This window comes from Malaclemys terrapin, chromosome 3, assembly GCF_027887155.1.
Source record: "Malaclemys terrapin pileata isolate rMalTer1 chromosome 3, rMalTer1.hap1, whole genome shotgun sequence".
Classification (NCBI taxonomy): Eukaryota; Metazoa; Chordata; order Testudines; family Emydidae; genus Malaclemys; species Malaclemys terrapin.
The window spans coordinates 154,158,289-154,180,882 of NC_071507.1; the positions used below are offsets into that span (position 1 = coordinate 154,158,289).

General features: G+C 45.2%; 2 protein-coding genes across 3 annotated transcripts in view; one reads left to right on the forward strand and one right to left on the reverse strand.

Moving 5' to 3' along the window:
- The window catches only part of LMBRD1 (LMBR1 domain containing 1), a 247,485-nt gene that overhangs the window by 123,064 nt on the left and 101,827 nt on the right, over positions 1-22,594 (forward strand). The window contains exons 8-9 of one of the 2 annotated variants that reach the window (XM_054022365.1): positions 12,158-12,283; positions 13,945-14,100. In XM_054022365.1, coding sequence (XP_053878340.1) covers positions 12,158-12,283; positions 13,945-14,100 — 282 coding nt within the window. The remainder of the gene's footprint in view (positions 1-12,157; positions 12,284-13,944; positions 14,101-22,594) is intronic. The other variant, XM_054022364.1, reaches the window with a different exon arrangement.
- Positions 17,781-19,708, reverse strand: LOC128833990 (uncharacterized). Its single transcript, XM_054022366.1, has 2 exons — positions 19,283-19,708; positions 17,781-18,287 (listed from the first exon to the last, which is right to left on the reverse strand). The coding sequence occupies exons 1-2, from the start codon at positions 19,683-19,685 to the stop codon at positions 17,812-17,814; spliced, it is 879 nt and encodes a 292-aa protein (XP_053878341.1). The 5' UTR covers positions 19,686-19,708; the 3' UTR covers positions 17,781-17,811.

A 22,594-nucleotide genomic window follows, 5' to 3' on the forward strand; every position in this document is an offset into this window, starting at 1 on the left:
GCTCCCTTGCTTGGCCATGTTCTTGCTTCCACTCCTGTTTGATGGACCGATCCTGGTTGGAGAGCATTCGGTGTCGATCACCATTGCTGATTTGCCGAACGCTGACACCAGTCAATGGTGGACCGACCCAAGCACACTCTTAAAGGGAGTACCGTTTGACAATCCACGCCTTCAGTCTCCCTGATTTCAGATGCCTCTGACCTTGGCTCGGGGGGCGCACCTCGGCAAGATGCAGACCTAAGGGACTTGGTCCCCAGAGGACCTAGCATTGCACATAAATGTCAAGGAGCTCAGGGCAATCTGATTGTCTAACGGGCATCTTCCTGCTGCACCTGACAGGCAAAGTGGTACGGGTGCTGATGGACAACACGACCTCTGTTCTACATCAACAGGCAAGGAGGAGTGTGCTCGTCAGCTCTTTGTCAAGAAGCGCTCCGTCTGTGGGACTTCTGCATCCATCTGGAGGCCTGCCACCTCCCTGGCGTGAAGAATATGCTAGAGGATTGCCTCAGCAGGTCCTTCTCTCATCGCGAGTGGTCACTCCTTCCAGAAGTGGTTCAAATGCTCTTTCAGAGGTGGGGAACTTTCCGAGTGGACTTGCCACCAGATGGAACAGGAAGTGTCATCAGTTCAGCTCCCTGTAGGGTCTCTTTAAGGGTGCCCTCGCTGACACTTTTGTCCTTTCATGGTTGGGGGAACTGATGTACGCATTTCCACTGATTCCGCTAGTCAGCAGGGTCCTGTCAAAGATCATGATAACCCACGCTCTGTCTGTCTCTCTTGATCACCCCAGTGTTGGCTGCACCAACACTGTTTCGGTACACTGATGGATCTGGGAGTAATTGCCCCTTGGTCGCTACCTGGCTGCCGAGACCTCCTCTTGCACCCAAATCTCACATCCCTCCACCTCACAGCGTGAATGCTATGTGGCTAAACCCAGAGGAAAGGACCTACTCTAGTGAAGTACAGCAGGTTCTCCTGAAGAGGAAAAGGACCTAGGGGTCACAGTGGACGAGAAGCTGGATATGAGTCAACAGTGTGCTCTTGTTGCCAAGAAGGCTAACGGCATTTTGGGCTGTATAAGTAGGGGCATTGCCAGCAGATCGAGGAACGTGATCGTTCCCCTTTATTCGACATTGGTGAGGCCTCATCTGAAATACTGTGTCCAGTTTTGGGCCCCACACTACAAGAAGGATGTGGAAAAATTGGAAAGAGTCCAGCGGAGGGCAACAAAAATGATTAGGGGTCTGGAGCACATGACTTATGGGGAGAGGCTGAGGGAACTGGGATAGTTTAGTCTCCAGAAGAGAAGAATGAGGGGGGATTTGATAGCAGCCTTCAACTACCTGAAGGGGGGTTCCAAAGAGGATGGAGCTCGGCTGTTCTCAGTGGTGGCAGATGAGACCATTGCTCCTTGTTCTGTCAAGTTGCAGTGGGGGAGGTCCAGGTTGAATATTAGGAAAAACTATTTCACTAGGACGGTGGTGAAACACTGGAATGCGTTACCTAGGGAGGTGGTGGAGTCTCCTTCCTTGGAGGTTTTTAAGGCCCGGCTTGACAAAAGCCCTGGCTGGGATGATTTAGTTGGGAATTGGTCCTGCTTTGAGCAGGGGGTTGGACTAGATGACCTCTTGAGGTCCCTTCCAACCCTGATATTCTATGATTCTATGAATGAAGAGTAGAAAGCCTTCCTTTAGAACTACTTACATGGTGAAGTGGACAGGGTTCTCCCACTGGGCATCGGAACGGACCATCTCCCCGACGCATTCATCCATGCAATCCATCCTAGACTACCTGCTCCACCTGAAGAACCTGTCTTCCATCAAGGTTCATCTAGTGGCCATTTCGGCCTTTCACCCACATGTCCAGGCGAAATTGGTATTCTCACACGAGATGTCAGTCAGCTTCCTAAGTGGCCTTGAGAGGCTCTTCCCACTGGTTTGGAACCTGGTTCCTCAATGGGACCTCAATGTGGTGCTCAAAGGCTCACCCTTTGAGCCTATGGACTCTTGTCCCCTTTCCAACCTGTCATGGAAAGTAACTTTCCTTGAAGCAATTATATCAGCGAGATGAGTGTCAGAGTTGAAAGCCCTGACCTCGGCGCCACCATATACGGTGTTCTACAAGGGCAAGATACAGCTGTGACCTCATCCAACCTTCCTGACAAAGATGGTGTCCTCTTTCCACGTCAATCAGGACATATTTTTTTCGGTGTTCGGTCTTAAGCCGCACTCAACTGCTCAGGAGAGGCAGCTGCACACCCTGCATGTTCAGCGTGCCTTGGCGTTCTACCTGGAACATACCAAGCCTTTCCAAAGATCAACTCAGCTCTTTGTTGCAACAGTGGATAGGATGAAGGGCCTGCCGGTGTCCTCTCAGAGGATCTCCAACTCAATTACCTCCTGCATCCGGACCGGTTATGAGCAGGCACGGGTCCAACCACCGCCTGTTGTGAGGGCCTACTTGACTAGAGCTCAAGCATCAGCGGCTGCCTTCGGGGCACATGTTCCTATCCAGGACATTTGCAGGGCTGTGACGTGGTCTTCAGTGCACATGTTCATGGCGCACTATGCCATCACCCAGCAGGCCAGAGACGATGCTGGGTTCTAAAAGAGCTGTGTTAGTCTTCATGTCCATGAACTCCTACCCATCTCCGGTGGTACTGCTTGGGAGTCACCTAAAGTGAATGGACATGAACAAGCACTAGAAGAAGATAAGACCGTTACCTTTTTTGTAACTGGTGTTCTTCGAGATGTGCTGCTCATGTGTGTTCCAGGACCTGCCCTCCTTCCCCACAGTTGGAGTTCCTGGCAAGAAGGAGCTGAGGGTGTGGGGAGTCGGCAGCACTCTTTATATCGTGGCATACGCGTGCCACTCTGCAGAGAGCCAGAGCCGGTCCCCTATGGATACCACTGAGGGAAAAACGTCCACCACCAGCACATATGGCGAGCACACACACCTAACGTGAATGGACACAAGCAACATATCTTGAACACCAGTTACTTTTTTCATATCTTTTGCTTGCACTTCCACCCTCCTTTACAGTTTGAAATGTTCTGGGGTTTCTGGATTCATTTCATTGTGATTTGTTTTACATAAAGGAAACTGATAGGTGAACCGATTTGTTGTTATATCTCATCCGCTAGTGTATGCCCACCCTTTACTGGGGGTGTTGTAACAGCTCAGAACTTTGAGCTTGTGAAATTCTGAAGCCTGGTACAAGATGTATAAACCTAAGAATGGGGATAAATTGCTTCTGATTTGATTTGGAAGAATAAATTATGCCCCTACCTGAAGGTGAGAACAGTTAGAGGCAAGAACAGCACTAAATGCACCTGAACCCTGTGTGAAAGATCCTGGAATGCACAGGCATGCTTCAATCAATCACGATCCTAGAAATGGACCATGGAAGCAAATGAAAAGAGTATTTTGAGAGAGAGGGTGCTACTATACATCCATGGTAGAGCCATCTTAAAGTGATGAAAAACTGCTCTCCATCTGGATGCTATGTGTATACTTGTATACTTCTGAAACTTAATACTTTTTGTATGAATAAATAATACTAGTGTTCCTTGGTGAACCACTGAAATGGACAGTAGAACCAATCTACGGGAGACCCTCTACGGATGAGTAGTGTGGGAATTCAGGTGAAATAAAATGTTAACTCAAAATGTGAGCTTCAAAGTAAGAGGGAGGGATTTATTTACAGTATCCGTGTGGATTGGGGGAAGGAAGCTGGTATGGGACAATGCAATACGAAAATGTTGAGTTGAAAACCAGCCTAGAAAAGAGAGTTGTGGTTTACAGAGAGCAGAGTGTTTTTCTGTTCCTTGGATCTGGCACACTGAATTAGCACTTCAATGACAAAGAAAAGGACAATACTGGCAAAAGGGACAAAACCTAGATGTGATCGCTGCTTTGGAGTGAGGAGCCAGACAAAAGAACCTCTGAGAATTATACAATTTGTTAGCATCGATAAGCGTTGATTCTTGTCTTCCTAACAATATTTTTAGCAATATTGTCCAGAAGCATGTCTGTTGTTTTTTTTGTACAGTATTGTATGTGATGCTTTATAGATTTTTTTTTTAATATGGGTTGCCATTAAAAGTAAACTTTTATTGTCCTCTCTCACACATTCGTATGAGACCTCTTCCATTATTTCCTGTTTTCTCTGAGATCATTGTCTGATAATTGTAGATAAACGTTTTGTTCTCAGTGGTAGCCACTAAAAGAAACCTCCTTACCCTGGAAAGCTTATGAGCTAAGTCAGGACAAGAAAAAAAGTAACGAAAGGGTTTGTGGGTAAGGGAGGTCATGTTTTACGGTAAGATATATGGCTGATGAAGTTAGTGATGCATATATATCAGAGGTTCTCAAACTGGGGGTTGCGAGGTGATTATATGGGGGGTTGCGAGCTGTCAACCTCCACTCCAAACCCTGCTTTGCCTCCAGCATTTATAGTGGTGGTAAATATATTAAAATGTGTTTTTAATTTATAAGGGGAGGGGGGTCGCACTGAGAGGCTTGCTATGTGAAAGGAGTCACCAGTTTAAAAAAAAAAAAAAAAAAGTTTGAGAGCCGCTGATCTATATTGAATGTGTTACAGATATTTGGGGAGAGAGACGTTCTTAGTTGGGGGAACACTAGAATTTATACTTTTTATTGTATTATCTCAATTTTATCTAATATACCTTATATTTTAATTTGATTATGGCAAGAGTTTATATTGGGGAAAATAGTGGTCGTTAATAAAGAACCCTGAACTGTGACATTATAGTTGGAAATAGAGGTAACAAAATGAACTTTCAAACAAGGCATGTGAACTGCAGGGCCTATCCCTCACTAGGGGCTGAAGAGATTCTCAGAGCGTAAAGACCTTTAGGGTGTTAAACATGGTTACAGCATCGTTCACCATAGAGGTTATTGAGGCAGATGTATATAGGAATCATTCACCTATTATCGAATATTACTATAAGTATCTTGTATAATTTAGTTGTCATTCAGAGGCATGAGAATTCAGTAATAGTCTGTGTATACCATAGGATGCAGAATAAAATTTATAATGATTTTAATAACTTCACTTGTGGTGTTTGTGCAGTGGACCTACAAACTTACTACAGTTCACCAAAGAAGGGGAGTGGGAGTGGCATTGGCATAGGGGGAAATGAAATGTCATTTGTGGCTGGATTAGGTGCATTTCTTCACACTTGGTGATGTTAATAGTAGTTGCAATTTACCCATCATTTACCATTAGTTACCATACAGTGGTGTACAAGATACATTTATTTCCTTTTCCACAATAGAGGGATACTGCAGTATTTGAGATGCCTTTGTCTTAACTATTGCTAAATGTTGGCCATTTTACCAATGTACATCACACACTCGTAAAAATTGTAGGGAATTTCTAAAGATTCTTATTCCTTAATAAATGTCCATTTACTTTATAGCGAGCTTACTTTGCTTTTAAATACTACCAGGGTATATTTCTGCTTTCAGACTCTTGCTTGAGGCATTTTGCAAAGCACTCCCATGTTCTAAACTTTATAGAGGTATCAGAAATGTTCAAGAATGAGAATTACACTGGAAAAATGTTTAGAGAAATAAAACTCTCACTTCTCACTGATGGAAGCTGTTACCAACTATCTGAATTTTTTTAATAATATCTATAAACATAAAGTAAAGTTTAGTCTTTGTCTGAAAACATTAGACTCTGATCTATAAAAAGAATGTACAGTTTAACATCTGGATGACTCAGGATGTCCTATTTATTTGCAGAAACATGGCGTAGATACTAACTCATTCTCATATACTCCAGGATTTTTTGCTCTGTTATGAAAATGTAGACATGTGTCTTGCAGTGCTCCTTTAATAGGCACAGGTAAAGTATTCGCAGAATTAGAAGAGGGCTGTTGTTACTTTGATAACTATAAATGTCTCAGTTGGCTTATATGCAGCCGTTGACCATTCTGATTTTTGTGCCCTTTAACTTTGACATAAAGATGGAATATTCTTGTTTCTCTCTAGTTTCCAAAAGAGTTCCTTAGCATTGTAAAGTAACCTCTAATATTATTCTAGATTAGAACCAATAAAGCAAGTATGGGGTGAATGCATATAGATAAGATGTGGAGAAACTAAAAAAAGAACAAGATTTGATTTGCATTTTCTATCATTCTTGTATTGCTTCAAGAAGAAAGTTAGAAGTGACTTGTGATTTTCAGCTCCATGAGAAAGAAGGCATTCACCTGTCCCAATCAAAAAACCTTTCTTAAATATTTTCAAGTTCAATCTAATGGGATCTCCATAGATCTTAGGAGTTAGTCTTCATGTTCACTTTTTATTTTCATTGAAGGACTCCAGAAGGTTTAAATTTTATATTCCACAACACTTTAACAAAATGGATCCGAATTAGTATTAGAGTCATAAAAGGAGTCCCTTGTCCCTTAGGAATAACTACTCAATTTGAATATGCCTACTGTCTTCTTCTGTGCAGAAAGGAAATTATCCTTAGATCTGCAAGGCAGTCCCTTGGTGATGTCATTACAGGGTTTTCCATACACTAGTAAGTAGACATGAGCAACTCAGATATTGCTTTTGGATGTCCATTTCTTAATTCAGTGATTTGAGAAGAGGCTGTTTACTACTCCATGATTTTTAAATGCTGGTTCTGTGCAGGACTGTTTAACACGCTCTGTGGAGACACTCAGATTGTAGTGGGAGGAAAATAATTATTCTGTTACTTGTAAATTGCATTTCTGTGAGAGGCTCTCTTGATCTGAAATGGCATGCCCAGCTTCCAGTGATGAATGCATCTTCTGTCATGTGTGTAGTAGAGAAAGTTATAGTTAATTGCAGTGATAGATTTAGTTACCCCAGGAGGGGACACCAAATTCCATGTAGTGGAAAGATCTAGCTACATCTTTGGGGGGAAAAAAACACTCAAAAATGCATCTGACAAGTAAGGTGAAAGCTTTTTTGAGTACAGTGCTAAATTTTGTAGCAGGCAGACTTTCACGTGACGGAGTGGCCTGTGGAAATGCAGTATTTGTATTAGTTGGGTTTCAGCTAACAAAATCTCCTAGGATGATTGGAGAGCACTAAATTAATCTTTTGCCTATTTTTTCGTGTCAGAGACTTCTGTCCCTAAATAATAGCTTCCGTAGTATAAAACTTTGAATGTAAAGACTGAAACTGCATATTATATTTTTTTCCTTTAGAGGTAAAGAAAGTGGTGTGGGTGTGCCTCTGCAGTCAGTATGCAGTGATGATGATTTGTTGGCATTTGTAGCAGTATTGGAAATAGTCAAAAGGTGCTACTGCAGATGGTTTTGCTTAATAGAATTTATAAGCCGTCCTTGTGGAGGAGGGAGGTGGAGATGTTTGTCAGCTATGATGCAATTCTTTTTAAATTCTGAGCAGATCACTCATAAAGCCTGCTCTAGTCTCTAAGAATCACTTTGTTAGGTGCCGCTGCCTACAGGTTATATGAATGCGAGCACACAAAACATTACGTGATGCTAGAATTATCAAATAGATTGGGCTGATTAACATTATTCTATTAAAGATTTAGTTAAATGTATTTGCTATGCTTAAGGACATTACTGGATTTACTCATTTTACCTTTAAACAATTTATTTTATTTAGAATTTTGTAGCAACATGTCACTCAGGCTTCAGGGAGCCAGACAGTGACTTCTGTACTATGTAGCATATTAATTCTCAAGGAAATTAGTCTTAACGTTGTCAAAGTGTGCAGTGCTAATAAGGACCGGACGATCTTCATCCGAGAATATTGAAGGAATTGGCGAGGGAAATAGCAGGGCCATTAGCGATAATATTTAATGAATCTGTAAACTCAGGGGTGGTCCCGTTTGACTGGAGAATAGCTAATGTGGTTCCTATTTTCAAGAAAGGGAAAAAAAGTGATCCGGGTAACTACAGGCCTGTTAGTTTAACATCTGTAGTGTGCAAGGTGCTGGAGAAAATTCTGAAAGAGAAACTAGTTGAGGACCTGGAGGTTAATGGCAATTGCGATAAATTACAGCATGGTTTTACGAAGGGCAGATCGTGCCAAACGAATCTGATTTCCTTCTTTGAGAAAGTAACGGACTTATTAGATAAGGGAAATGCGGTGGACCTAATATACCTGGATTTCAGTAAAGCGTTTGATACTGTACCCGATGAGGAATTATTGGTTAAACTGAAAAACATGGGGATCGATATGAAAATCCAGAGGTGGATAAGGAATTGGTTGATGGGGAGAATGCAGCGGGTCGTATTAAAGGGTGAATTGTCGGGTTGGAGGGAGGTTACTAGTGGAGTGCCTCAAGGTTCGGTTTTGGGACCCATTTTATTTAATCTATTTATAACTGACCTCGGAACCGATTGCAGGAGTGGGCTGATAAAGTTTGCGGATGATACGAAGGTGGGAGGCGTCGCAAATTCGGAGGAGGATAGGGATATTCTGCAGGGAGACTTGAATGAGCTTGTGAATTGGAGTATCAGAAATAGGATGAAATTTAATAGTGAAAAGTGTAAGGTGATGCATTTGGGGATGACTAATAACAATTTTAGTTACAAAATGGGGACACATTGGTTAGAAGTAACGGAAGAGGAGAAGGACCTAGGGGTCCTTGTAGACCGCAGGATGACTGAGTCGACAATGTGACGTGGCGGTGAAAAAAGCCAATGCGGTCTTGGGATGCATTAGGCGAGGTATATCTAGTAGGGATAGGGAGGTGCTGCTTCCGTTGTATAAGGCGCTGGTGAGACCTCATTTGGAGTACTGTGTGCAGTTCTGGTCTCCCATGTTCAAAAAAGATGAACTCAAACTGGAACGGGTGCAGAGAAGGGCCACTAGGATGATTAGAGGAATGGAAAACCTGTCGTATGAAAGGAGACTAGAGGAGCTTGGGTTGTTTAGTCTGACAAAGCGAAGGCTGAGGGGGGATATGATTGCTATCTTTAAATATATCAGAGGGATAAATACAAGGGAGGGAGAGGAATTATTCCAGCTTAGTACTAATGTGGACACGAGAACGAATGGATATAAACTGGCCATGGGGAAGTTCAGGCTTGAAATTAGACGACGGTTTCTGACCGTCAGAGGGGTGAAATATTGGAACGGCCTTCCGTGGGAAACGGTGGGGGCGACGGACCTGTCTGGTTTTAAGATTAAGTTAGATAAGTTTATGGAGGGAATGGTTTAATGGTGAAACATAGTAGTCAAGGAATACCAAGCAATGGTAGGTAAATAGTATAATGGCTAACAGGGGTCAGGCTAGAGACTCTTGCCTATATGCTCGGGTTCTTACTGATCGCCATATTTGGGGTCGGGAAGGAATTTTCCTCCAGGGTAGATTGGCTGAGCCTCTGGAGGTTTTTCGCCTTCCTCCGCAGCATGGGGCAGGGATCACTAGCAGGAGGGTCTCTGCTGATTGAAGTCACTAAAACACAGGATTGGGGACTTCAACAGCAGAGTCCAGGGAAGGGGTAGGGACGGTTTTATGGCCTGCAGCATGCAGGGGGTCAGACCAGATGATCATAATGGTCCCTTCTGACCTTAAAGTCTATGAGTCTGAGTCTAAGTTGCTCTTAAAACAATTTGTTCAGTCTTGTTCACCTTTGTATGGAATTAGGTTCCTTTTATTCAGATTTTTTGAAGTTGCATCCTCTAAATCTGTCTATTTTCCCAGCCTACTCAGTGAAAGCTGAGAAGGTTTAAGTTGTGGAGTCCTTACCAAAACCAAACAAACAGTGTTGAGTCTCCCTGCAGGCACATGCTGAACTGGAAATATTGCTAGTCTTCTGGCTCTCTGAGAGGAAGATGATAATGTACATAATACAAGTTAACCACATAAAGAATAGGCTTTAAAATTGGCTTGCTTGAGAGCCTGCAGGGATTTCTCCTGATTTGCCTTTCTCAGCAATCTTGTCTTCCTGTCTCTACTTATGCCGACCTGTGTATGTTTGTATGTTCAAATCTTGCCTCCTAGGGTACATCTACACTTAGCGCAGTGTGCAGAGTATAGACACTGCATGCCCACCTAGAACAAGGTATAAATAGTATAGACCATGATGCATGGCTTAGATGAGTAGTATTATCTTAACCCGTACATTTTTAGGGTTGCCAGGTTAGTTTTCTGATAGACTGCCCAGTTGAAAAGGGCCCCTGGTGGTGCTGACCAGGCTGTTAAAAGTCCGGTCAGCGGCGCAGCAGGGGCCCTGGGCTAAGGCAGGTTCCTTCTCTGCCTTAGCTCCGTGCAGCTCCCAGAAGCAGCTGCCAAGTTCTTGCAGTCCGTAGGCACATGGGCAGCCAGGGAGCCTCTGCATAGTTCCCCCTCCTGAATGCCGGCTCCGCAGCTCCCATTGGCCAGGAACCGCAGCCAATGAAAGCTGAAGGGGTGGCACCTGTGGGCGGGAGTGCTGCACGTGGAGTCTCCTTGGCTGCCCATGCACCTAGGGACCTCAGGGACCTGGCAGCCACGGTAATCACTGCCGGGACCCCGCACCTACTCCTATCCTCCAACCCCCTGCCCTAGCCTGGAGTCCCCTCCCACACTGGAAACCCCTCATTTCTGACCCATCCGGAGCCCGCACCCCACCCCAGAGCCCATACCTCCCTGCACCCCATCCCTCTGCCCCAGCCCGGAGCCCTCTCCTGCACCATGACCCCTCATTTCTGGCTCCACTTGGAGCCCTCAGCCCGGATCCCATAACCCCTGCACCCCAACCCCCTGCCCTAGCCCAGAGCCCTCTCCTGCATCCTGAACCCCTCATTTCTGGCCCCACGTGGAGCCCGCACCCTCAGCCCAGAGCTCAGACCCCTACCCCCCCCCAGCACTCCAACACTCTTCCCCAGCCCAGTGAAGGTGGGGGAGAGCGATTGACAGAGGAAGGGGGGGATGGAGCGTGTGGGGGCAGGGCCTTGGAGAAGAGGGGCGGGGCCTCTTGGAAAGGGCAGGGCAGGGATGTTTGGTTTTGTGCCATTAGAATGTTGGCCACCCTACACGTTTATACCCTACCCAATTCTCTGTGCGCAAGCAGTGCTTCCCACATCTTTACTGCTGTTTTTAGCAGTGTAGTGTCCCATTCCTGGAGACTTTTACTGCTGTGTGTAGCTACACACTGCAGTGAGAAGTGTGGATGCAGCCTGCCTTTCACCATCATATGTAGCTACACATGTAGTGCCTGTACTCTACATGCAGCTGTAAGTGTAGACATAGCCCTAATGTGCAAAATGTTCCCTCATACTGCACTTCCTTGTAGTATGTTCCAAAGAACTCTAGAAAACTGGCCACCTTAAGACTAGCTAATGTGCAGGTTCTGAGCTTTGGTTAAAATTCTACTCCAGGAGATTCAGCCACACAGCTTCCCTCAAAAATAAGATAGTAGATAAATCATCTGGATTGCTTTGAAAAATCTCAGCTGAATACCTCTAAAAATTAATAAACTTGGGTTTGATAATTTGATGTAGCTTTCATATGTACAAATGACAGCCATTCTATCATTCCTTATTAGTTCTTTTAGCCTCAACTACATACTGGTCAATTATCTGATGGAAAGAAAATATGCATAAGACGACACCTTTCCCATATGTCAAATTGGAAAATGACATGTGCCACTTTTTCTCTGGAAGTTAGAAGACATTCTGAAATACATAAGGTTTATCTATTCAGTCTTTTGAAATAAGCAAATAACTTTGTCTGCATACTTAACAGATGGCATTAATATTAATTATTTCTTTAAATACTGATTGATTTTCTCTCTAAGATATGAGTACCAGTACATCAGATTTCTGGATTCTCTGCCTTTAGTTCAGGTTTTCATTTTTCCTAGTAAGAAAAATGGGCAACCACAAACAGGACTATCATTCAGTACTGGTCTAAATGAGTAGTATAAATTCAGTGATTCTGAAGCTTTCCCTGAATAGAAGGAGTCCAAAACCACCTAGATTATTGTCACCTACTTTCTGTTGCAAAGACTGTTTTCTACGTTTATATAATGCCTAACATATTGAATTCCGCTGGGAACAATAAATGAAGGGTGAGGAAGAGGAGGACATGGAGACTCCTTCTGGATGTGACATGTAGAACGGCTGTGAGATAAAATATGTTTCTATAGCAAAGGTTTTTAATGTACTTTTTTGTGTTTTGTTTTAGGCTTATGGTATGTCTGCTTTGCCTCTAAACTTGATAAAAGGAACAAGAAGTCCTACTTATGAACGTTTGGAGAACACTGAAGATATTGAAGAAGTAGAACAACATATACTAAGGATTAAATCAAAGGTTTGGTGTTTGTTACCTAACATTTTAGTTTTCCATTTATAGTGTTCCTGTTGCTCAGCACTTCATTATGGTATAATGTTTGGATCACTGCTCATTTTCACAATGTTAGACAGACAGAAGTTAATATTCTCCATTCTTCCAAAGTTAGGTTCTCTCAATTTCTCTTCCAGATGATGGATTCCTTCCATGTGTTGGGACTTGGGTCAAAAATACTCAGTACGATAGCAGAAAATGGACTGTTTACTTGTACACTAGGGAATGCCTCTGTTTTTGTTCACTGGGGGTACCTTACAAAAATGACTTGACAGTGCTCGTTGTAGGTGCTGAAAAAATAAATCCGATTTTGATGATCTCAGAACAAAATAAATAATTATAATTAGTTTTAGTTACTCCCCATTATATTTTACATGAAAGTGTTAAATAGAAAGTGATTTCAGCAATGAGAATCCTTCAAAATGAAAATTTGTGGCAGTAGATAGGTATGTGACGCTTGGTCTTGTGTGCAGATGTGATTTTTTTTTATTTTTTTAATTTTTTGGGTAAGGCCAGGTTCTTGTGGCGTAGAGTTCATATCTCAGTTGACACTATTGTTAGCAATCTTAGAAGAAAGACAAATGATTCAATTGACCTGGAAGTTGTACCACCTTTCTCCCCTATAGGTGGTCCTTCCAGGTCAGAGTTGAGGCATGTTGGTGGAACAGTTTGGGGTAGCATCTCTTGTATATAAAAGGAGAGCTCAATTGCTTAGCTACTAAGAGCACTAAATTTACTGAATCCTTTTAAAGAGACTTCCAGTTTAAATTTCTTAGCAGAAAGTTACAATTAAAAGTGTGTAAAAATTATTAGAGCTGCAGCAAACTGGATATATCACCATAATCACAATGTTTAAGGATTCCTTTATTTAAAAAAGAGAGAAAAGAAAAATCCCTGAATGGAGAAATGCATTTTTTAATTGTTTTGTATCAAAAATATGTTTATAGTGACAAATTCAATCCTTGAGAATGTTTGCCTTATGTAACCTATATTTGTAGTAAGAGACAGGTTATTATCTAATGTTAAAATCAGCTTGTTGATTGGTTCATATGTTAACGAATACTTTTTGTGATTTATTGCTTATAATATTCATACAACTCATTACTGTGCATTCACAAATTAAAAATTGTATATTTAACTTGCTTAGCTCCTACAGTGTATTAAGTACACTCAAACAGGTTCATTAAAATACTCATGCCCAGCATTTTGAAGGTCATAGGAGTTAAATGTTCTTGAGAATTTGTCAGATATAGAAATCTCCAAATATGGATTTGACTGTTAGAGGTGGTTGAACTCAACTGATTAAGGGGACAATTCTGATCTTTGTGTTCTGGAAATTTTTATGCTGAGTGTGTCCTTTAAAGGGTGCTGCTCTGGAATGTATTTAAAAAGATGTGAAATATAGCTGACTTGTATTGACTAGAAGAAAAAATGGAGAGCTGGAAAGAAAGTATTAAAAATAGAAATGGGCTAAAATGAAATTAGTCTCTTACAAACTGGATTTGCAGTCTTGTATGCAATTCTGACTTCATAGAGCTGCCAGAGCTTGTTATACAAATGTTAAATTTTATTCTTTCATACATTTTTCACAAACTGTTCCATTATTTTCACACCTCCATTTTGATTAGCAGTGCAAAGATGGTCGGCCTTTACCAACAAGGGACAGACGGAACCTACAGCAACTTGAAGAGAGGCTAAGGCTACTTCGAAGGAGAGAGAGACATCTGGAATTTATTGAGAAAAGCTGCTGGACAAAGTTCTGTGGAGCCATGCGACCTCTAAAAGTAAAAAAAGCAAAACTGAGTCTTTCGTTTTATGCCTGCTTCACTGTAGAATAACTATTTCTGAATTTTTTGTTTTGCCATTTAGCGCCTTCGCATGAACTATTCGATGAAATAGTCTGGTGGTAATAGATTTTGTTTTGTTTTGTTTTCCCCAAATCTGACATCTTAAAACACGATAAAATGACTTGAAGCCTCTTGTTTGGCTATTACTGCATCTCAAGTTGTATGAAGCAGTAGCCTGTTACTTTTAATCTGTAGATTGCTTCCTTGAAAGATGCATAGGATGTCGCATATATATCTAACAAAAACATAGCTTATGTCCCTTTTTATTGGATAAATGTGCCTTCATTATCTCTTTGAGGGCATCCCAATATAGAATCTAGTAGCTTCTGTACTTAGTTTTGTGTAACCACAAATGTTTACTTGTGCACTATAAGAACAGTCTTATAATTTATGTTGGTCAGTGTGAAATCAAGAAACTGTTAACGCTTAGCACTGATTACCAAGTCAGTACTAGATAATTTAAGTAGTAATATGAACTAGTTGTGGGCATAAGGTCCGATTTGTATGTCTGTGTATAAGCAGCTTCCTGACCAACTCATTCAGCTCACTCATATGATATGTTTAGTATGTGTTTCTCTCTATAATAAGGGTTGTAAATACGTAAGTATGTATGCTATACCATCTAACTAATGAGTGTTTCAAAAAACTGTTGAAATTAATCTTTTGACTCTTACATTGATTAATATGAAGAAAGCATCATTAGTGTTTTTGTTCAAGCATAAATACCTGATAAATATGGATTCTATAGCATATTCGAAACCTCCCAAATTAAGAGTTTCAGATATCACTGTCCTGCAAAGAGAAAATGGTCCTTACAAGATGCTTCTTAGCATCATAAGCCATAGTAAGGAAGAAAAGAACTGAGTCATTGCCTCCATGTTCCAGTTTTCTATGCCTTTTCTTGTTGGACACATGGAATCCATATCTCATCTTTCCAGCTTCTAATTCTCTCTTCCCCTAGGCCTGAAGACAGAAAAAAAGCAGAAGTTAGGACAAAGGAGCTCACTAGCCCCATTATGTGCACTACCTCTATCAGTCTTCTGGGGTGAGATCTGCAGGGAATATGCCCTGGAGCCTGCCTGCTTGATCGTAGACGGTTACTGTGTTCCATGTTGGCCCTCCTTTGAGGAAACGGGGGGTGCAGCTTTGTCTCTCTTGGCTTCAGCTGCCAGCTTTAGCTCTGAGGGATTTGTGATTTCTTGTTGGCAGCTGCTACTCCATCTAATTCTCCTTTCTCAGATCTTAGGCCTTGTCTACACTACGAGAGTAGTTCGATTTTACTTAAATCGAATTTTTGGAATCGATATTGCAAAGTCGAACGTGTGTCCACACTAAGGACAGTAATTCGACTTTGTGAGTCCACACTAACGGGGAAAGCGTCGACATTGGAAGCTGTGCACTGTGGGCAGCTATCCCACAGTTCCCGGAGTCCCCGCTGCCCATTGGAATTCTGGGTGGAGCCGCAAATGCCTTCTGGGTAAAAAAAATGTGTCCAGGGTGCTTTTGGGTAACTGTCGTCATCCGTCCATCACTCCCGCCCTCCCTCCCTGAAAGCGCCGGCGGGAAATCAGTTCGCGCACTTTTCTAGTCAGTGACAGCGCGGACGCCACAGCACTGCGAGCATGGAGCACACTGCGACCATCGCTGCAGTTGTGGCCGCTCTCAACGCCTCGCAGCTTATCATACACCTTTCCCTGAGGCAGATGCAGATAAGTCAGGCGAGGAGGCTACGTCACCGCGGTGATGGCCTGAAGTCTGAGAGTAGCACAGACCTCTCAGAAAGCAGGGGACCCAGCGCCGAGGACATCACGGTCGCAATGGGTCATGTTGATGCCGTGGAACGGCGATTCTGGGCACGGGAAACAAGCACTGAGTGGTGGGACCGCATAGTGCTGCAGGTCTGGGATGAATCCCAGTGGCTGCGAAACTTTCGCATGCGGAAGGGAACTTTCCTGGAACTTTGTGAGTTGCTGTCCCCTGCCCTGAAGCGCAATGACACCCGGATGCGAGTAGCCCTGACTGTCCAGAAGCGAGTGGCCATAGCCCTCTGGAAGCTTGCAACGCCAGACAGCTACCGGTCAGTCGCGAACCAGTTTGGGGTGGGCAAATCTACTGTGGGGGTTGTTGTGATGCAAGTAGCCAAGGCAATCGTTGATGTACTGCTGCCAAAGGTAGTGACCCTGGGAAACGTGGAGGCGATCATAGATGGCTTCGCAGCGATGGGATTCCCAAACTGCGGTGGGGCCATAGATGGAACTCACATCCCTATCCTGGCACCGGACCACCAGGCCAGCCAGTACATTAACAGAAAGGGCTACTTTTCCATGGTGCTGCAAGCACTGGTGGACCACAGGGGACGTTTTACCAACATCTACGTCGGATGGCCGGGCAAGGTTCATGACGCTCGTGTTTTCAGGAACTCTGGTCTGTTTAGACGGCTGCAGCAAGGTATTTACTTCCCGGACCACAAAATAACTGTTGGGGATGTGGAGATGCCTATAGTCATCCTCGGGGACCCAGCCTACCCGCTAATGCCCTGGCTCATGAAGCCCTATACTGGCGCCCTGGACAGTGAAAAAGAACTCTTCAACTACCGGCTGTGCAAGTGCAGAATGGTGGTGGAGTGTGCTTTTGGCCGTCTCAAGGGGAGATGGAGAAGCTTGCTGACTCGCTGTGATCTCAGCGAAACCAATATCCCCATTGTTATAGCAGCTTGCTGTGTGCTCCACAATCTCTGTGAGAGCAAGGGGGAGACCTTTATGGCGGGGTGGGAGGTTGAGGAAAATAGCCTGGCTTCTGATTACGCACAGCCAGACAGCCGGGCGATTAGAAGAGACCAGCGGGACGCGCTGTGCATCCGGGAGGCTTTGAAAGCTAGGTTCCTGAGTGAGCAGGGTAACCTGTGACTGTAAAGTTTGTGTACAGAGAAGCCGAACCTGCCCCCGTTTCTTTACCCAGTTAATGTTGACTATCCTCTCCAGTTACATACCCCCTTCTCCCCCCCTTCCAACACACGTTTCGAAATAAAATCAGTTCTACTTTGTTAATGAACACCGTTTTCTTTCCTACTGTTTTCGCGGGAATTTTTTAAAACTGGGACGCGCATTGTGGTGCAGAGCGGGTGTAGTGTAGTGACGCAAAGAAAGCTTCTAAACTCAAGGATTGACAGGCTCCGCTGTGGTGGGCTGGTTCTTTCAACGGAGCCTGTCACCCCTCCTGATCGGGACTGTGTGTATGGGGGGGCTATGTGACTTTGTGGCAGGGGGAGGACGGTTACAGATCTCCTGCTGTGTGGCTCTGTGATCCTGCATAAGGACCGCTGCTTAAGATCTGTAACTGCCCTCCCCCGCCACAAAGTCACAGAGCAACCCACCCCCCACTACAGAACATGAAAACCACCTCCCAGACTGACCAGGGCAACTAGTCACTGCACTGTGTATGTGCCCTGCTGCTGTACCTGCCCCCGCCTATGTACCCTGCCAAAGGTGACTGTCCTGTCCAATTACCATCCCCCTTTCCCCCCCTCCTCCAAAAGAACATGATGGAAACATTAGTTAACAGAAACATATTTTTTATTATCAACTACACATGGAACTGGGAGGTGAAACTTGGACGGGGGCTTGTGTCAGGCGGGAAGGAAAGAACTTGTCAAATTTTGGGGAATGAGAGCCTTCTGCTACTAGAGCTCTCTGCAGGGGTGGAGTGAGAGTTTGCGTGGACTCTGCCGCCTCTCCTTCTGTGCACTTTGGGTGAGGGGGGTATGGGACTTGGTGGCGGGGGAGGGCGGTTAGAGATGGACTGCAGTGGGGCTCTGTCCTCCTGCCTCCGTTCCTGCAGAACATCCACAAGGCGCCGGAGCGTGTCCGTTTGCTCCCTCAGTAGTCCAAGCAGGGTTTGAGTCGCCTGCTGGTCTTCCTGCCGCCACCTCTCCTCCCGATCCATGTTTGCTTGCTGCATTTGGGACAAGTTCTCCCGCCACTGGGTCTGCTGTGCTGCCTGGGCTCGGGAGCAGGCCATAAGCTCTGAGAACATGTCCTCCCGTGTCCTCTTCTTCCTATGCCTAATCCTCGCTAGCCTCTGGGAGTGTGATGCCAGGCTAGGTTGTGAGACAGTCGCAGATGGGGCTGTGGGAATGGGAAAAAGGGAGTGAATTCCTCAGAAAGATAAATGTAGTTGTGAACAAAGAACATAGTCTTTCTCTGTGAACAAGACCATGCACAGCACCTATCACATGCGCACTCAGCACAAGGTCGAATTCTCGGCCTTCGCATTCAGTGCCTGGGGTCTTGCACAGCACATTTGAGAAGCGTGTCAGGACAACGGAATTTCTGTTGCAGGCAGACATGGTAAGCCGTAGACTCGTGGCAGCTTAAAACTTTTATATTAGCAATGGCCTCATTTCACATTGAAATCAATGTCGGTCCCTGCTGCCAGCAATCCGGCAAGCAGGAACTCTGCTCCTGTCCCACACCCTCGCGGCTGTCCCCGGGAACGATCCCTTTCGGCTGCCCCTCTCCCGCCTCCACCGCGTGGCTGCAAACCAGCGGTTACAGTTCTGTAAAGGAACGGTAAAGCAGTCCCAACACTAACATTCCCCTACCTCATTCAAAGCAGGTCACCATGAGCGACATCACCCTCATGAGGATCTCTGACAGCGAGAAAGAGAGAATGCTCCGGGAAAGCCTCCAAAGACCAGGGCCGTATGCCGCCCTGCTGTGCAGAGCAATGATTCCCGAGTACTTGCTTGTCTCGTGGCGCGGCAACGTGTCGTACTACGGAGGACCCAATAAGGCCGCTCTCCCCAGGAACCTAATGCAACGGATTTCCAATTACCTCCAGGAGAGCTTCCTCGAGATGTCACAGGAGGATTTCTGCTCCATCCCCGGACATATAGACCGCATTTTACTCTAGCTGCTGTAGCAGTGACTAAACAGTAGAGCGGCTTGGGCAGGACAATCATGCAAAACTGGACATTGCTAGATTTTTTTTTCAATAGTTGCACTGCCCATGACTGAACCGTTAAGCGCCTAGGGCAAACTAATCATGAGAAACCCATTTTTTTAATTGTTAATATTCCTGTTCTGTTAAAAATAAATGTTTAGATGTTTACAACACTTACTGGCTGATCCTTCCCCAGATTCTGTGTCCGGGGTAACGGCTGGGGACGGTTGGTAGGGGATCTCTGTAAGGGTGATGAAGAGATCCTGGCTGTCGGGGAAATCAGCGTTGTGAGTGCTGTCGACTGCCTCGTCCACCTCTTCTCCTTCCTCATCTTCCCCGTCCGCTAACATGTCCGAGGATCCGGCCGTGGACAATATCCCATCCTCAGAGTCCACGGTCACTGGTGGGGTAGTGGTGGCGGCCGCACCGAGGATGGAATGCAGTGCCTCGTAGAAACGGGATGTCTGGGGATGGGATCCGGAGCGTCCGTTTGCCTCTTTGGTCTTCTGGTAGCCTTGTCTCAGCTCCTTGATTTTCACGTGGCACTGCGTTGCATCCCGGCTGTATCCTCTCTCTGACATGTCTTTAGAGATCTTCTCGTAGATCTTTGCATTCCGTTTCTTGGAGCGCAGCTCGGAAAGCACGGACTCATCGCCCCACACAGCGATGAGATCCAAGACTTCCCGATCAGTCCATGCTGGGGCCCTCTTTCTATTCTGAGATTGCACGGCCATCACTGCTGGAGAGCTCTGCATCATTGCCAGTGCTGCTGAGCTCGCCACAATGTCCAGACAGGAAATGAGATTCAAACTGGCCAGACAGGAAAAGGAATTCAAATTCAAATTTTCCCGGGGCTTTTCCTGTGTGGCTGTTCAGAGCATCCGAGCTCGTACTGCTGTCCAGAGCGTCAACAGAGTGGTGCACTGTGGGATAGCTCCCGGAGCTATTAGCGTCGATTTCCATCCCCACCTAGCCTAATTCGACATGGCCATGTCGAATTTAGCGCTACTCCCCTCGTCGGGGAGGAGTACAGAAGTCGAATTAAAGAGACCTCTATATCGAACTAAATACCTTCGCGGTGTGGACGGGTGCAGGGTTAATTCGATGTAACGGCGCTAACTTCGACATAAACGCCTAGTGTAGACCAGGCCTTAGTGTTCTGTCTTCTCTGTCCTGAGTGCCCTACACCTTAGTTCCTGGTCTGATTCTGTGGATCTGTCTGCCTGGTTGTGGAGAGTGGGAGCCCCAAATTGCTAGCCATGGTCTTTCCCACTGGTATGAATTAATAGCTTTGCTTCCATGTATGCAGTTTTATGGAGAGTGAGGAAAGGATTTCTGTTGGAGCATTAAGTAGGCTGGGTGGGCAGCCTTTCCCTGTTTGGGTATTTGAGCTAGTCCTAGCTAGAGCTCTTCTCCCCCACCCCCCCCCCCGAAGCACTCTGATTGCATAGCAGCGTTCATAGCAGCTTTTGGAGCAGACCATTTTATTCTGTTCTACACAGCCTTCTTTCTTAGCTCTCTGGAGCTGCTTCTCCTCTTCTGTCTGCTGCCATCTCTCCAGAGCCTTCCATTTAGCACCTAAACATTCTCCGTGCTCTCATGCTGCCTTCTCAAGCTTTGGATATCAAGACTGCTGCCTGTCCTGGAGTTTAGGATGATCCAGATGATTTAGCCACAGCTGAAACCCTGGGATTGAGAGACATGGACCTTGCTCTGTCATCAGGTTCTAGAGTCTTGTGAGGGCTTGAAATTCTTAGCATCCTTATAGGATGAGGATTCTCACTCATGCCTCTCTACCTGCATGAAAACTTCTAAGCTTAACTACCAGCTTAGCTCTGGTCCGCTGCCACCATTTCCCAACTGGATTCCCTCCCTGGGAAGCCTTGAGAAACCTTTCACCAATTCCCTGGTGAATACAGATCCAAACCCCTTGGATCTTAAAACAAGGAGAAATTAACCATCCCCCCTCCTTCCTCCCACCAACTCCAGGTGAATAAAGATCCAACCCCCTTGGAAATAAAACAAGGAAAACTCAATCAGGTTCTTAAAAGAAGGCTTTTAATTAAAGAAAAAGGTAAAAATCATCTCTGTAAAATAATATGGAAATTAACCTTACAGGGTAATCAAACTTAAAGAGCTCAGAGGACTCCCCTCTAGTCTCAGGTTCAAAGTACAGCAAACAAAGATAAACACTCTAGTAAAAGGTACATTTACAAGTTGAGAAAACAAAGGAAAACTAATACGCCTTGCCTGGCTATTTACTTACAAGTTTGAAATAGGAGAGACTTGTTTAGAAAGATGTGAAGAACCTGCATTGATGTCTGGTCCCTCTCAGTCCCGAGAGCAAACACACTCTTAAACAAAGAACACAAAACAAAAGTGTCCCCCCCCCCCCCAAGATTTGAAAGTATCTTGTCCCCTTGGTCCTTTAGGTCAGATGCCAGCCAGGTTACCTGAGCTTCTTAACCCTATACAGGGAAAAGGATTTTGGAGTCTCTGGCCAGGAGGGATTTTATAGTACTGTACACAGGACAGCTGTTACCCTTCCCTTTATAGTTATGACAGATGAGGATTCTCAGTCATGCCTCTCTGCTCTGTATTGTGAAATGGGAAGTGCTCTCCTAGCTCTTTAATTTTTTGGTCCCTACAGGTAGCAGTGGTAGCAAGCAGATCAAGAAATATGCTGTTTGTTGTGCAATTTGTAGTGTCCCTAACCACTGGCCTTGAAAACTGCAGAGATGCTGGGGAAGGATAGCTCAGTGGTTTGAGCATTGACCTGCTAAACCCAGGGTTGTGAGTTCAGTCCGTGAGGGGGCCACTTAGGGATCTGGGGCAAAAATCAGTACTTGGTCCTGCTAGTGAAGACATGGGGCTGGACTCGATGACCTTTTGGGGTCCCTTCCAGTTCTATGAGATAGATAGGTATAGGGGCTGCTACACACAGCAGAGCCCAGCTACCCAGTTTGCAATGTGCTGGTGTGGGTGGGCTGCAGTTCCCAGCATGCCCTGAATGAGGGAGGGGACCTCTGGGTCGCAGCCCCACAGTGAGTGGAGCGCCCAGTCCGATGGGGCTGGAGGCCCCGCAGCTATCTGCACTTTGGCTGCCAGGCCTGATCCTTATCTGCCCGGGGGCAGGAGCAGGCCCAGGAGACCCGGCTGCGTTGGCTCTTTCAAAGGGTGAGGAAAGGCAGGGCCACTGGCCCGATGGGACAGTAAGAAAGCTGAGTGGAGCCTGTGGCTGGGCTTTGGAGGGAGGGGGTGCCTTGTGCCTGGGTTCTGCGGGCAGGAGATGTGGGTGTTTGGGTTGGGTGGTCCCATGCAGCCTCCTTCAGAACCCCTCCACTACTCCAAAATACCCCCTTCGGCTCCCCCACTCTTCCCCTGGCAGTGTCCTCTATTTGGGAGCTTGAAATTTGGTAACCTGATGGGGACAGGTAAAAAAAACTAGACTAAAAGACCAGAAGGACAGAGTTTTTCCCCAAGATGTGCC